At 41.2% G+C, this 15,007-nt stretch overlaps 1 protein-coding gene across 1 annotated transcript in view; it reads left to right on the forward strand.

Annotated features, from left to right (window-relative positions):
• Positions 1-15,007, forward strand: part of CLSTN2 (calsyntenin 2) — a 193,287-nt gene that overhangs the window by 115,133 nt on the left and 63,147 nt on the right. The window contains exons 4-5 of the mRNA XM_066556816.1: positions 2,586-2,735; positions 14,243-14,428. Coding sequence (XP_066412913.1) covers positions 2,586-2,735; positions 14,243-14,428 — 336 coding nt within the window. The remainder of the gene's footprint in view (positions 1-2,585; positions 2,736-14,242; positions 14,429-15,007) is intronic.

Raw genomic sequence — 15,007 nt, forward strand, 5'->3', positions numbered from 1 at the left:
GTTGTTTATTGTATCTTATCTATAAAAATTTTTCTCCTGTCCAGCCGAGGTCCGCTCAGCAGGACAGACAGCGGCGCTCTGCCTGCCCCCGGGGCGGTGTTATCTCTTTATACTACAAACTACTGATAACATGTTTACAATTGCTTTCCTATACCTATCACCTGTGTTAGACAGTGAGCTTCTACTCTAGACCAATCCAAAAGTGCCACCATCACAGCAGAAGATGAAGATAGAGAAGAAGAAGAAAGGCTGGACACGCCCAAGTCCCTCCATCTTGTCCCCAAAACCCCCATTCTAAAAACCCCAAAATCCACCCCTTCACCCAGTGATAATTTTATTATTACATTATTTAAACTTCTGTGGCTTTCAGGTCTTCATACCAAGCTGGTAATTTTCTCCACAGGTCATAATCAAACCCCCAGGTGTTCTGGGCTGTGTGCCAGGGTCTCTGAGCCCCTGGCAGGGGTCCCAGCAGCTCTGGACACCCAGAGGGATGCACTGAGTTCTGACAGTAGTTGATGTGGTTGTTTCAGTTCTTGTGGGGTGCAAAGATCTGTGCCCATGGTAGGCCTAAGAACACCTGGTGACATGAGGTACCCTAGAGAGAGAACCCCAGAGTCTGCAGGACACTGCCCTGGATACAAATCAGCCTTCAGCAGCTCATTCCATTTTTCCTTTCAAGACATTAAAATATGAGAAGGGTTTGTCCTCCTGTGTGCCCTGCCCACAAAGAGAGCAGGAGAGACTCAGACCCAGCAGTAAATGGGGTATTGGGCCTGACCTATAACTGCAGATGCAAGGGTCTATTTAAACTACAGGTTCTGAACCTGAAGGTGGTGTTAAATCCAAACAACAGCCTTTCTTCAGGCCTGACCTGGAAAGTTTTGCATCCATTTCAATTAACTCCTAGGTTTGGCTTTAATGTAGTAGTAGTAGTAAAAAGCAAAGTGGTGGGCTCTGACAAGAAAAGGAGTGGGATGTAGAGAGACAGCGGCTAAAAGTCTTCACTTGTCAAATTAATGGAGTTTAGTGAAAGTCATCTTTTAAGAAGCTGCATTTTTCTGCTTTCTCTTGTCTCTCACTCACTTGAGTGAAAAGAAAAAAGAAAATGAAAACCAAATTCTCAAACCAAACCTAGTGTTTTGTGCCTAACAAAAGAGACTTTGGCCAGGCACCTGTAGGGACTGGTTCACTGCATCTGACTAAATCCCAGGATATGGGGGGCTGCCCATTTCAAATTTAGCACAAACAATTGGATTTTGCTGATCCTTGCTTGCAAGCAGATGTTACGTGTAGCACTGCTGCACAGTAAGTTTGTTCTTTGAATTCTAGTACAAAAATCCTCATTCAAAGAGATAGTAAAACAAACAGCCCTGAGCAAAAGCATGAAATTAATTAAACAGGATGAAGCTTCAACTTGTGCAAAAAGTAAATTTCAGTGGAAATGGACAGGATTAAAACATTGAACTTGTTAATAGAAAACCCATATATTTTTGCATGGTGCTCTCACAGTCCTCCAGGAACTATTCAGAGAAAGATCTTTCCCTTTCCTTCTGAAAGTTCTGTTGTCTTTGTTCCCAAAGGAGGCAATTTGTTACCTTTTTATGTGTGTCAGGTTCAGCAGATAAACCCTGTTGTTGCTGGGTTTTATTTTGCATGTGATAACTCTGTGCTGCCCTATCAAATACTGCTAAACACTGTAATGCAGGAGGTGATTCTAGGGCTTTTCCTATTTTTAAAATGTCTCTCACCTACAGGGTAATAGCTTTTGAGAAAACAGGAAGATGCTTGGGTTCAGTAGTGGATCTCAGGATTGTGGCTGTTAAAGCCAGGTATTATGGCAGATGTGGAAAAGGAGGGTGCACCTACTCCTAGCTCCAGTGTCAAGATGTAACTGCTAATTACTTTTACTGTCTTACTCTAGAAAGTGTTGTTGAGCAGATGTTTTTTGACAGAGCCATGCCCATATTATATCACTCCCATCTTACATTTTCCTACAAGTATCTTATTTCTCTGCTGGATTGAAAGAAAATCCTTCCCATTCCTCAGAATGTCCTGCCTCTGCATGTCCTGTGTGCTTCAGAGAGTGTCACAGACATCTTTTATGGAAAATCCTTTCCTTAGGATTTTTCCTCTGAGAAGCTGAGAGGCCTCAGGAACAAAATGCAAACAATGGTTATCTGCTGCTGTGGAATGCAACAGGTGCAGCTGGGATTGGCTCATGTGGTTGTTTCTAATTAATGGCAAATTACAATCAGCTGGCTCAGACAGAGAGTCCAAGACAGCTGCCTTTGTTATCATTCCTTCTTTCCTATTCTATTCTTAGCTGGTCTTCTGATGAAATCCTTTCTTCTATTCTTTTAGTGTAGTTTTAATGTAATATATATCATAAAATAATAAATCAAGCCTTCTGAAACATGGAGTCAACCTTCTCATCTCTTCCCTCAACCTGAGACCCCCGTGAACACGGTCACAAGAGAGCTCAAAGTCACAAAGCACCTGATGAACCAGGACCCAAATGTTGCAGTCTGGGCATGCCCAGCCAAGAATGAATCTCTGAATGTTTTCTTGTGTTGAACCTCTAGGTAACATCAGGAACACCGAGAAACTGAGCTATGATAAACAGCACCAGTATGAGATAATGGTCACAGCTTTTGACTGTGGGCAGAAGCGTGCGACAGAAGATGTCTTGGTACGAGTTAATGTCAAGCCTGTGTGCAAACCAGGCTGGCAAGGTAAGGTTGAATAGCTTTTCTATTTTAATTCTTTATTTAAATCTCTTTCCTTTGGTGTTTTCCCTCTACCTCGCAGTAAGGAGAGGAGGGTGCTTGTTGTACTGGTGTGAAAAACTACTGCTATTTCTTCTGCCTCATTCCAAGCCTGCTAACAAAGTGAATGATAATCCCATATCTGCTTACATTTGCCATACTTCTTCTCTAGGCAAAGAGCAGATCAGATAAAAAGAAGGCAAATTTCTATTCCAGTAAGTTATCTTGTGAGTCTAATAAGTTATCTTATGAGAATATTCTGGAAGGTTTAAAAAAAATGATGCTGTTTTGCCATTGTCCTACTATTCCTTAAAATAATGTTTTTGAAGCTACTGTGGCAAGGTATTTCTGCCATGTGAGCTGGAGTTGTTCACATTATCTTGTTGAAGGTTCAGGATTGGCTTTTATTGCATGCAGGAGCCAAGGCACCCTCAGTGGGAGTGAAAAGCATCTTTAAAGCTGATTCCTGTCTTGATACTGAGACATTCTGGTAGGAATCAATTTGATTTTCTAAAGAGGCTGTAAGGATCTATACCCTGTCTGGAATAGAGAAAACCCCAGCTGACAGTGCACAGGGAAAATATATATGCCTCTAATTATTAGGAATTGAGATGGAAATGAGGGCTGGATTACAGACAAACAAATTGGATGTGACCACGTTATGCAGGTGTCATTCAGGATTAACTTGACCTTCATAATTGTAATTTTTAAACATAATGATTGAGAAGGAAAAAATCAATTTGGCTGTTGTACTTAAAGGTAAATTTGCAGCTTGTCATTTAAAAGAAAAAAATATTTTCTTTGGGAAATGAGAAGCTCTCGTCTAGAGGAGCTAGTAATGAAATGTTTGCAATAGCAGGATTCCATTTCCACAGCCCTCACTTGGAGCAGAGCCACGTTTCAGTTTTTTGGGATGTACGAGTACCCAAGTATTTGAAGAACATTTTTGTTGAAAGAAACCATAATGCCTATGAAGTAATTTCACATTTTCTAACTGATATTACTCTTCACATGATTTATTCTATAAAACTATTATGGTCTCTTTACACTAGAGAAATATTTTGTTTCCCTTTTATGGAGTTATCTCAGATAAATTAATTATCCCCAAATTAGCTCAAGATTTGTATTAAAATGGGCGTAACAGGTGAATATTTTTTTCATTTCTATATTTTTTTTATTCAGGTATTTTATTGAGTGAATAAGTTTTGCAAAGGTGTGGTAATGGTGTATTTCTGTTGCCCAGTATTATTTCACAGTTCATGTGGTTGTTATGCTTGTTACTGGCTCCATCAGGTGGGTTTGACACTAGGCAGCCAATAAAAGGAAAAGGAACAATCTCAAACAGGTTTGATCAGGGTTTGGGGTGTGTTTTTGATGCTTTGTTTGTTATTTGTACCTTTCCATCTGTCAAACGCACGAGTCTCCACCTCCTGGCACATCCCCAGGTCAAGGAGCACAAAATGCAGGGGGATGTCTCCTGCTCAGGGTAGAAGGTCTTTAAGTAAACAATTGGGTAGATAGGGCCTCATTGCTTAATTATTATTAATTCATTAACTGTAATTAGAAAATGAGCTACACCATAAGCATTCCAGAAATTTATACATTTCTCTTTTAAAGAGATTTTTTTATACTTTTTTATTTTTACAGGTGGAGAAATTCATGTAGGTGATGCTGTTTGCCAGTTTGAGCCAGTAAAAATCACTTGTTTCTAGGGAAAAAAATAAGATCAAATAAGCAAAACTTTCCGAGAGTATTTGTAGTACTTAGAGGAAATCTGGAGACTAGAAATGGAAGATATTAATAGTGTTCTTTCTTCCCTTTGTTTGGTGCTCTGTGACCTCCCCACAAAGGGGCAGCCAGCAAGTTTGTTCCATCTTCTTTGAAATAATGCTATATTTGTAAAGATTGGAGGACTTCAGGAAGTAAAATAATGGGAGGTTTTTGACAGAAAAGAGGAATATTCTGAGTCCTTGGTTATGATAGAGATGTTGCTAAAATAGGTGATTTTTTTTTTTGTTCTTCAGTGTTATTCTGAACAAATAAATACTCAGAATTCCAATTTATGGCATTGGCACTTAGTTCTTGAAAGCTAAGGGCTTTTGTAATTTGAAATATTGTGCACTTGTTTATGTAACTATCATGAATAGAGATTGGAGTAGTCTAATGCAACTTCAGTATTAAAAATTTTATTGCAGCCAATTTCAGTGTAGATGCCCTTCAGATAACCTCCACTGTGCAGGGCTGGGAGAGGGAAGAACAGGCTGATGTAAAGCAATTCACAATTATTCCTGTTTCTTGAGGCCAACAGCATGTGACTGATGTGTGGCAGAGCAAATAAGGCTCCACAAGCCAAGGTGCTTTCCTTTAATCAATATTTCCTTGGGCTAACAGCATTGAAGTCTTCATTAAATCCGGGAGCTGCTTCCCTGCTCTCTGATGATGGGCATTAATCCACCAGCAGCCAGATCCCCACACAGACATTTTCAGCAAAAAACCCTACCCTCTATTCAGAGGCTACTCTAGAAAAAAACTTGACCCAAGCTGGCATCTGCTTTCTGAGCAGACCACTCTGGAGTATTATTTGTATACTGAGCAAGCTAAAAATGTAAATCAATGGGCTGGATGACTTCCTAATCAGTTATTTTAATTGGAAATTCTCATTACTGAGTTTTGTCAAGTGACTTCTAGAGCTGTGCATTTACAAAATCTCTTCATGCCAGCTGTGTTTTCATGTCCATGATTTCTAAACAGTGCAGTGACCACGTCCTGCCAGGTAGGTAAAGGACAGAATTACCAAGAAAAGCTGGATGATGACAGTACTCCTGACATCATAATGGCTCAATCTGCAGTTGAAGATACTTGGATTTTTGGTTTAAAACATTTTTAAACACAATTATGGGGTTTCCATCCCAAGCAAAACCTGTTATCTTCAACACCTTCCCCAGTTTCTGTCCCTCCCTCCGGGGGGAAGTCTGGTCTCAGTTCTGTGGGCACAAAGCTCACACTGCACTTCTTCCCAGGCATTCACTTTCAGTGGGGTTCCTTCCACTACATTGTTTTCATGTCACAAATACTGATCTCTTATTCTTCCTTATTCAAAGCAGGGTGGACAGACTTGTGGCACCCCAGCACTAAACATCCATAAAGTATTTTCATTAAATAACATGAGGTGAAGTTAGACAAAGTCATGTAATCTAGACCAGGTTTCCTTTTGGTCATTTATGGTATTGTAACCTTTTGTCACATTTCTGTTACTTTCAGGAACAGTTTTCACAGAACTGTTACTGTCCTTCCATAGTGGGGTTACAAATGGAAATTAAATATAACCCAATGTGCTGAAAGATGCAAGGCAGCAAAAAATTGAAAACAGTTATTCCTGTACCAGGCTCTCTGGTGACCAGTGCACTGTGTGGGGAGAGAAAGAGTCTAGCCTCAAAAAAAAAAAAAAGAGAAAAAAAAGGGTAGAATCATGGACCTGAAAACTTGAAAAATATGTTTTGAGATTGTCAGAGGTCTGCTCAATTACTGACAATTAAACCACAAGTGAGGTTGCTCCCTAAAATGCAATTGATTTCAGACAGAAAATAGTTATTAGAAGAATAAAAACTTCTCTGAATCAACCAACTGAATACCCTGGGAAAATAAAAGAGAGCTCACAACAGGGAAGGATGGCTATGCTTCCTGGGAGATGAGTGTGGAGCAAAGACAACAGCCCAGAACTCAAAAGTCACTTTGTTTCCCCTTGTGAAAGGAGACTTTTTCCATATGGCCTTGCATAGGCAATGGTGACTGACCTGCAGTTGGACAGTTAGGACTCCAAATACAAAACAGGATTTCACAGCATCCAGCCTCAAGTGTTTTACCAGTCTGAAAAGATTTCTTGCATTTATCTTCCAAGGTCTGTGAACCCATATGTGTCCACACCCAACTACGCAAGAAAAAGAATAAGGTTGAAGTTCTTTAAAAATTTATCTTAAAAGAGATAGTCCTAAAAAATTAAATTACTTTTACATAGTGTTGGCTTAAAAATAGTTTTGAAATAAAAGCTTCTCTCTGTTTATTCACCCAATAGATTATAAAAATATTCTTGAAAGGTTGTTAGTGTATCAGAGATAGTGCAATCATTTCCTTCCTAAGGCATGTTGGGCCCACTAAGGTGACCTGGGCCCTTCCTAAAGGCACATTCCTAGCACCTCTTTGAGGCTGAATGGGCATTCAGAGGCTGTGTGCAGTCAGATCAGCTTGCCCTGCCTGCTGAAATAAAATCTTTTTTTTTTTTTTGTACAAAGAAGGGCAGGACCTTTCATTTCAGTAGCAGAGTGATCTCACATCACTTCTGAGTCAACATTCCTCAGAGATGTTGTTTGCAGTAGCTGAGTGACTTCAGAATGGTTTTCTTGAGGGCTTTCTAGTAAGATCCAGTTACTGAGGAAAACCAAAACCATATTGGCTTTCATTCTGCCAATGCTTTTAACAAGGAGGAATGATTTACTAAGGGAACTGATTATTTGGAGGAGGCTGGTCAAGTGCAGAAAGCTCGCTGATGAAGGTAATGTTCTCAGTCTTCCAGAACAATTTAAAAGGGCCAAGTAATTTCTGCACTAAACACAAATCAATTTGCATTACTCCTGTGCAGACACCTAGCAGCTCAAAACACCATCCTTGTGTTGTCTTAGCTATTAGATATTCACCCATATTTTTATAAATGAAATTTATTGTGAAGCAGGGAGTCTTTATGCCAGTCTAGGCTTGGCACCCCTATGCATGCATTAGACACACATCCTTCAACCAGGGTAATCAGGATGAAATACTTACATTCAGCTGTTAACTTGAATGGCACCATTTTAGTAAAATACCCACTCTAAATAATCACTCCAGACATCTGAAAATTAACTCAACTCCTGAGTACTACCGAGTTTTGAGCTTAAAATTTACATAAATTCATATTATATTTCCTTTATTACTTGTATCTATGTTGTTTTTACTTTGCTTTGACTACCAGACATATTCAGAGAAAGCAGTCATACCTGTTCCAATCTAATTTTTTAGATATGCTCTCTTTAGTAAGTTCTGTATCTGCATTATAGTTAAATTCATCTTCCCTGAGCACTCCAGGTCTTCCCATGTTTCTTTTTACCATGTCCTCTTACTGAAAACAGTGCTTTAGATATTCCAGGACTGCCTTGCTTTTGCCTGGCCGTATCAGACTGGTGGCCTGTGGAAGTGCTTTCTTGTCTTAATGAGATCAGCTTTTTCCATTTGTTGTTTTTCAGTGATTTCTCAGAAGTTTGCCGGACTTTTGAGCACTTTGTATCATTACTAAGCACTGTTTCTGTAACACCAGTTCTCAAGATCATCTTTTTCTGTCTTTAGGATATCTTCTTTCTAGAACTGACTTCTAGTGTGGCACTGCTTTCCTTTCCCTTCACTGGCAACAGTAACTAACACGGTCCTGGTCTTGTGCCAGGACTGCCAATGGAAATATCAACACTCCCAAGGCAGGCTCACAGGGATCATTACCAGAGAGTTCCCTGTGTACCATGAGCTTCACCTTTGCAGAGTTACCCATTATTGCCCTCTCTTGCAGGCTGTTCTGCTTATCTGTGAGGACTGAAATACTGAAGCCAGTCTTTTCCACCTTAAGTGATACAAAACCTCCATTAATTTTAGACCTATTTAACTAGATTTTTATTTCCATATAACTCTGTGGAAGATAACTCCTTTGTTCACATTTCTGTATTTGCAACTACAAAACTAGTCATTTCTTCTTAGAATTTTCACTGCAAGATCCTTCTGAGCTTTACTGAGGTAATTATCATTTCATTGAGAAGTTTCTTATCTCTGAGATGCAGCTGACAGCATCATTCCATTAACATTTCCTCTGCCCAAAAGTTAAAGCACTGCAGGGTATCCAGTTAGGTTTGAAGCTTTTCCTTATGATTTTTTTTTCTCTGCATGTAAATAGCGCCACATATTCTTAGACCTTGGGCTGAAAAATTTAAGGCTTTCCACAACAGTTACAATTCCCAGTTCACTGATTTGGGTAACTGCTCCATGCAGTGTTTCAGAGTCTGTCTTTGAGAATCTGAGAAGCACTTTGCCGACTCTCCAGCAGAGACGTTAGAAGCCTGTGACCAACTCAAACCTGGCAAGAAGAAGGTAATTTCCCTAAGGAAAGCAAGCAGAGAGCCAACTGTAAGAACAGAGCTGGCAGGGTGGGGTGAGGTATTTGTCACCCAGGGCCAAGCCCTGACCCTGCTGAGGGGAGCAGGGCAGACCCAGAGAAGGGGGCCTGGGTCAGCCAAGATGCCAGATCCCCCCCTCCTGGGGAGGAGGCAGGTCCCAGGAGGGGGGATTTATTATGTGAGGGGCCATGTGCACGTGTGGGGTCAGTGGTTGGAGACAGGAAGGACACACAGACCTCAGAGCTTCACGCCACAGCCGTGAGCTTTACTGCCCACAGCGAGTTCCTACTGGGGCTTAAAACAGCCAGAGTTCCTCCTGGGGCTTAAAACAGCCTGGTCTCAGCTGCTGGTTGGGCTGATCCCCTCACAGCCCAGCTCCTGACCAGGGAGATGTCTGCAGCTTAGGATGGCACGTGACAGGTGAAGCCCCTGTGTAGATTTGAATCCAACCTATCCCTGCCTCATCTGAGGACTTTTTTTACCTCTAGGCTGGCCGAGGTTGAAGGTCTGACAAGGCCAAACTTATTTGGCAGCTAAATTGTGAAGCAGGGATTGCAAACTGTGACAGGGATCCATGGATGAGGATTGGGATCCATGGATAAGGATTGGGATCAGGCACTGGGCCGCTCCACAGTGCTGAGGCTCTGTCAAGCCCGAGCAGCAAGCCCTGGGCTGGCTCCTGGATCCAGAGATGCCGTGGCTGAGACAGACCAGCACCTGCAGCCCAGTCTGATGGGGGTGAGCTTAGACAAAGCTCCAGGCCCATGGAAGGGCAAATGGAGGCCCCAGGTGAAGCTTGTGGAGGTTCATTAGGGCTTGTTAGTGCCCTTGGGGCTCTGACACTGTGGGAAATAGATTATTCAAATGAAATCTCATGACAAATAATAGCTTAAGCCATGCTGTTTCATGGTTTTTAGATTCTTATGTGTTTATTTCACATAATTAAGCACCGTTAGGTCTGGGAACTTTATCACTTGATAGAATATTCAGTGCCAGTAGGTTGAGCACAACAGTTACTCGGTTGGGTTCACCAGCTCCTGCAGCATCAGCCTTTCCATTGTCCTGTACTAAGCACAAATTTCTGTCTCTTTTTTGTCTTTTTGAAACTATCAACATACTGCACAAGGAGAAGGTGTATATGAATGTTTGTTTATGCTTTGAGATGTGCACTTAAATCTCTTAGCAAACCAGCAGAGCTTGGGACATTAGTTTGAGTTTTCTCTTTGCTGTGGAAACCCTTTAACTGAGTCAGACCTGATTACCATTTCCTTAACAAGTCACTCATCTTATTTCACATTAAAAAGGCACCAGAGTAACCTTTAGCCAAGTCTCTAGCCCACATAAACAGCACAGATGTGAGAATGCTGCAGAGGAAACAGAAGAGATACCAATTACACTGCTCTGGGAACCTTCTGTTCCAGCAATTATGTAGCGATGCTGCAGAGACTCACTAACGGCACCACATAAATTTTATCTTACATTTAGCTGCCAAGATGCCTATCTTCAGTGTAACAGGAGAGAAGTTTCGTATTTCATTGTGTTACAATTATCTTTAATTACATCACCATCATTTTTAACACTGTGAAATGGAAACAAAGTTTATGGCCACACACATGTAGGAGATGTGAACCGTGTCAAACCTCCTCTGTGTGATCTTCAAGGAAAAAAAAAATCAGATTAAACCCCTCAGTGTCATCTAGCATTAGAAATTAATGAAAATATAAAACATGGATCACAAAGACAGTACAGAAAACCTTAAGTTTAGAGATCAAGCACCGTCTTTATACTACCCATCTGTTGTTAAAAGGAAAATTTGTTCAGTGCATTGGGATTTACTTTTAAAGGCTCAAACTGTCACTGAAGTTTGATCCATTTTGATCTTGGGATCGTTTGAGTATCTCAGCGATCAAGATGCATGTTTACATAGTTGCTTTATAATTGATGAAATCTGAACCACAAGCTTGACATTTGATACTCTAATTGTAGGCATAACCCAGCTGGGGCTGTCTTGCCTTGTCTGGAGCCCCTTCATGCTACAAGTGGCAAAGCAAGCAAAAGCCTGCTGAATTATAAAATCAAAACAGTGGCTGCAGGACTAAACAGTGCTAGTTTTATTCAGACTTTCCCCCTGGGATCGGTCTTCTACGCTGACAGCATTTACTTTCCTAAGTTTGCTGTGTAATGTCGTGTTCTAGCAGGACTTGGGTCAGGTTTGTGTCAAAGCAGGAACTGTGTTGGTTGGGTTTAGTTCATCTAAGTGCAGCCTGCCAGTTCAGGTGGGGTTATGTATCTGAGCATATCTAGAAAATACTTAAATTTAGAGGTATTTGCAGGTTCAGGTTACATAAGACTTTTCCTGTGAGTCACTCCAGAGGAAATGAAAAAGTACCACCACATTCCTGAAGGGAAGGTGCTGATCTTTTGAGTAAGTCCAGTGTGGGATGTTATTCTGAGAGAAAGCAAAATACACCATTCAAAATTAAATCAAGGACTTGGGTTACTGTCACAGTAATTTCTTTGCACTGTTACTACCGCTTACTGTTGCTTGTTCCAGCTCTGTGCATTTCCCAGCGTTGCTGCCTGCAGTGGTGGTGAGATGCAGAGGGTGCTGGCCTCAGCTTCACAGCTCTGGGAGCTGAGTGCTTGGGGGCAGGTTCTGTGGGAATAAGCCAGTTGTTTTTTATCAGAGCTGTTGCTGCCTTTGGGGACGGTTCTGCCATCACAGAATTGTAACCTGCTCCAGTTTTGCCTCACACCTACCTGGGAATGCCTTTGGCATGGAGAGGGACTTCTTGGTGGAATTCCTAAATCTGCACTAAGTCAGTGAAGGAAGAAGTGCTGGTGCAGTTTAGGATAGGGATTGGTCTGTGGTAGATGCAGTAGACCAAGGTGCAAAGACACTAGTTCAAGTCTAGCTGATGTTTTACAATCTAGAACTGAGATAAATGTGAGTGGTTTAGGGAGGTGCAGGGTTTATGATCTCTGGGTACAAATTCCCACTTCTGCCAAGATGAAAACAAGCATGAAACAAAATACCTCCTCCAGTTCTTGTGGCAGAAACAGAGGCCTCCCATCATTCTTCCTCGTGAGCAGTTGCATTTTACATGATGTGAGTTTTATAGGACACTCCTTGTATAGCTGGAGGTGAGTGTGCAGCTTCAGGCACCTTGCAGTTTATAATTCAGTCATATCTTACATCCCCTAAGGAATATTTTGCATGAGTACTGGTCCATTTGGTATAGCTGAGAAATGAAAAATGTGGCTGAAAGCTGCTGAAATAGTCAGAAAGGTTCCAGACATATATAAGACTTTTTTTTCTTTTTGGGGTAGAGGAATACAATGCCTGAACTGGTGAATAAGAGATTATAAAGATCAAAACTTAATATATTATTAGTTTGCATAAAACCAGCAAATTACTTTATTTTTACCTGAAGAAGCTCAAAGAATTTGCTGCTCTTGTTCTATTGGAAAATTGTTAACCTCAAATTTCTGCAATGGAGAGGGAACAGAAACTTATTATTGTATGATGTCCCATATATGGTACTTGGAATTCTAATGGAACTGTTTAAACCAACAATTGCAGAGAAATTATGCAATACTGTAGATCAAGTCTAACTTAATGTGGAACAAATGGAGTGAATTACATGAAAATTACAACTCAAATAGTAACTCAGTTATATGTGCAAGGGAAGTCATGGTTGTCTTAGTCATGATGTACTAGTCCTGAAGATTTTAGTAAAAACCAATTGGGTTATGTCAGAAAGAAGATTGGAGAATTCTGAAATGCAGACCAGTGGTTGTGGCATCATTGCCTGGATTCTGGACTAATGACTTACACTTCAGTGTTTGCATGGATGTTTAGAATTTCTTGTAAATGTTTAGTTTAATGCAGTTTAAGACCTAAGCTTTCTGAAATGAGATCTGTTGAAAAACACAAACTCCTTCACCTACTAAATGCATACATGCATATTTGTATCCACTATTAGTTTTCCCTTCCACTGATACTTAGAACAAATATCTGTCCATTTGCTTTCAGGGATTTTGCCAAGACCTAGAACTTTTCCATTTTTGAAGTCTTATTTTTCCTAGAAAGATTTGAACTTGTTAAAGCAACGAGGGGTAGGGCCATGAACATGGCCGGAAGGCTGGACTGAGAGTTGGGGTTGTTCAGTGTGGAGAAGGCTCCATGGAGATCTTGCTGAGGCCTTTCAGTGCTTGAAGAGGACTTATAAGAAAGATGGATAGAAAGATTTTACTGAGCCCTGTAGTGACAGGACAAGAGGCAACAGCTTTAAGTTGGATTTAGATTGGATAGATGAAATTATTTTTTTTTCCTATAAGGATGCTGAGGCATGGCACAGGTTGCCCAGAGAAGCTGTGGATGCCCTATCCCTCAACCTGAGGTCAGGCTGGATGGGACTTTGAGGAACCTGGTTTAGTGGCAGGTGTCCCTGCCCACAGCAGTGGGATGGAGTAAGTGAGCTTTGAGGATCCATTCCAACTCCAGCCATTCTGTGACTTGATGAAAATAGGAGCTGTAAAGACATCTAAAATACATGTTTGTAATTACTGCTGCTTTTTTGGGTTTTCTCTGAAGCGTGTTGCATACACCATAATTAATTGGATTTCAAACATTAAAATGCTTCAGTTGAGCAGCACAGGGGGTTTGTGTGGCACAAACAGGTGGCTGCCTGTGGCAGGGGATTGTTTAAATGTTGTGGGCTGTGAGGCATCTGCATAAACACAGATTAGCCAGATCTAGCTGGAAGCAGGAGTCATCCTTTTGGCTGGAACTTCCTGTCATCAGTGCTTCACAAAATAAGGAAGATGTTCAAAGACCAGAAGTGGCACTACAGAGGTGTTATATTAGAGTGACTTGTCTAGCCTGGTCTTTGGAGGTATTTGTTCTTATCACAACGCTGTGAAATCTGACCAGATTGGGTGCAGCAGACAACCTCCTCCCTGCAGAGTCAGCTTGTAGTCTGTCACAGAGCGTGGGCACTGCAGCTCCAGACTGACACCAATTAGCACTTCTTGTCAGGAGATGTGTGTAGCCCCTGCTTGTGTGACTCAACCAGGAGAAGTGTTACTTAAGTGAGCCTGACACTCTTAGAAGAACAGGGCCAAAATCCAACTTTTTTAGCACAGTAGCTTATTGATGCCAACTTCAGAGACTCTTATTTTTGCCTTAGACAGTGTCCTTTGAGAATAATATGTAATTTGAAATTATATAACTCCCTTTCTTTTACTCACCATTGGATCTTGGTTTTGATTTGTTTGCTTTTCCAGACTGGAACAAACGGATTGAATACAGGCCTGGCTCTGGCAGCATCCCCTTGTTTCCCAGCATCCACCTGGAAACGTGTGATGGACCAGTGTCCTCAATCCACACCACCATTGAACTGCAGACCAACTACATCGGCAAGGGCTGTGATCGTGAAACCTACTCTGAAAAATCTCTGCAGAAATTATGTGGTATGGATATGGATTTCCATTGACATAATAATGTTTTTGCAAACAAGGCACCAGCTCCTTGTGACCTGTAAGCATGCAGAGCTTGGATTTAGCTCAGCTGGCTCACTTTGGATCGTAGCAATGAAAATGGAGAGGGTGATGATATTTGGCAGCTGCTCCATCCTTCTTTTCCATTTGTTTTCACTCTACTTCATACTTTCTCCCTGCCTTCTTTTAATTTTTTTTCTCTCCTGCTTCGATTCCCCTCTCAGTTTTTCCTTCTTCCTCATTCCATCTCTTTCCCCTTCTTTCTTCCCTCTGCTACAGATAGTGGTGTGACACTGTAGTTAGATTTCCAGTGTAGATTTGCCATCACAGGAAGACCATAGGATTTGAAGGGAATTAAATCTCCCTGTTGTGTTTCAGTCCTCCTGACCCAGCTTTCTGTTCTGCTGCTCAGTGCTGTGCCAGAGGACAAAGAAACAAAAAGTAAAATATTATTCTGGGCAAAAATATTTAACAAACATGAACTTCAGATAAGAGCTGACCTGGTAGAGAAACATCCTCCTCTGAAGCCCTGATGGTGTAGACATTAATTCT

The sequence above is a fragment of the Molothrus aeneus genome, chromosome 10 (assembly GCF_037042795.1).
Source record: "Molothrus aeneus isolate 106 chromosome 10, BPBGC_Maene_1.0, whole genome shotgun sequence".
Classification (NCBI taxonomy): domain Eukaryota; kingdom Metazoa; phylum Chordata; class Aves; order Passeriformes; family Icteridae; genus Molothrus; species Molothrus aeneus.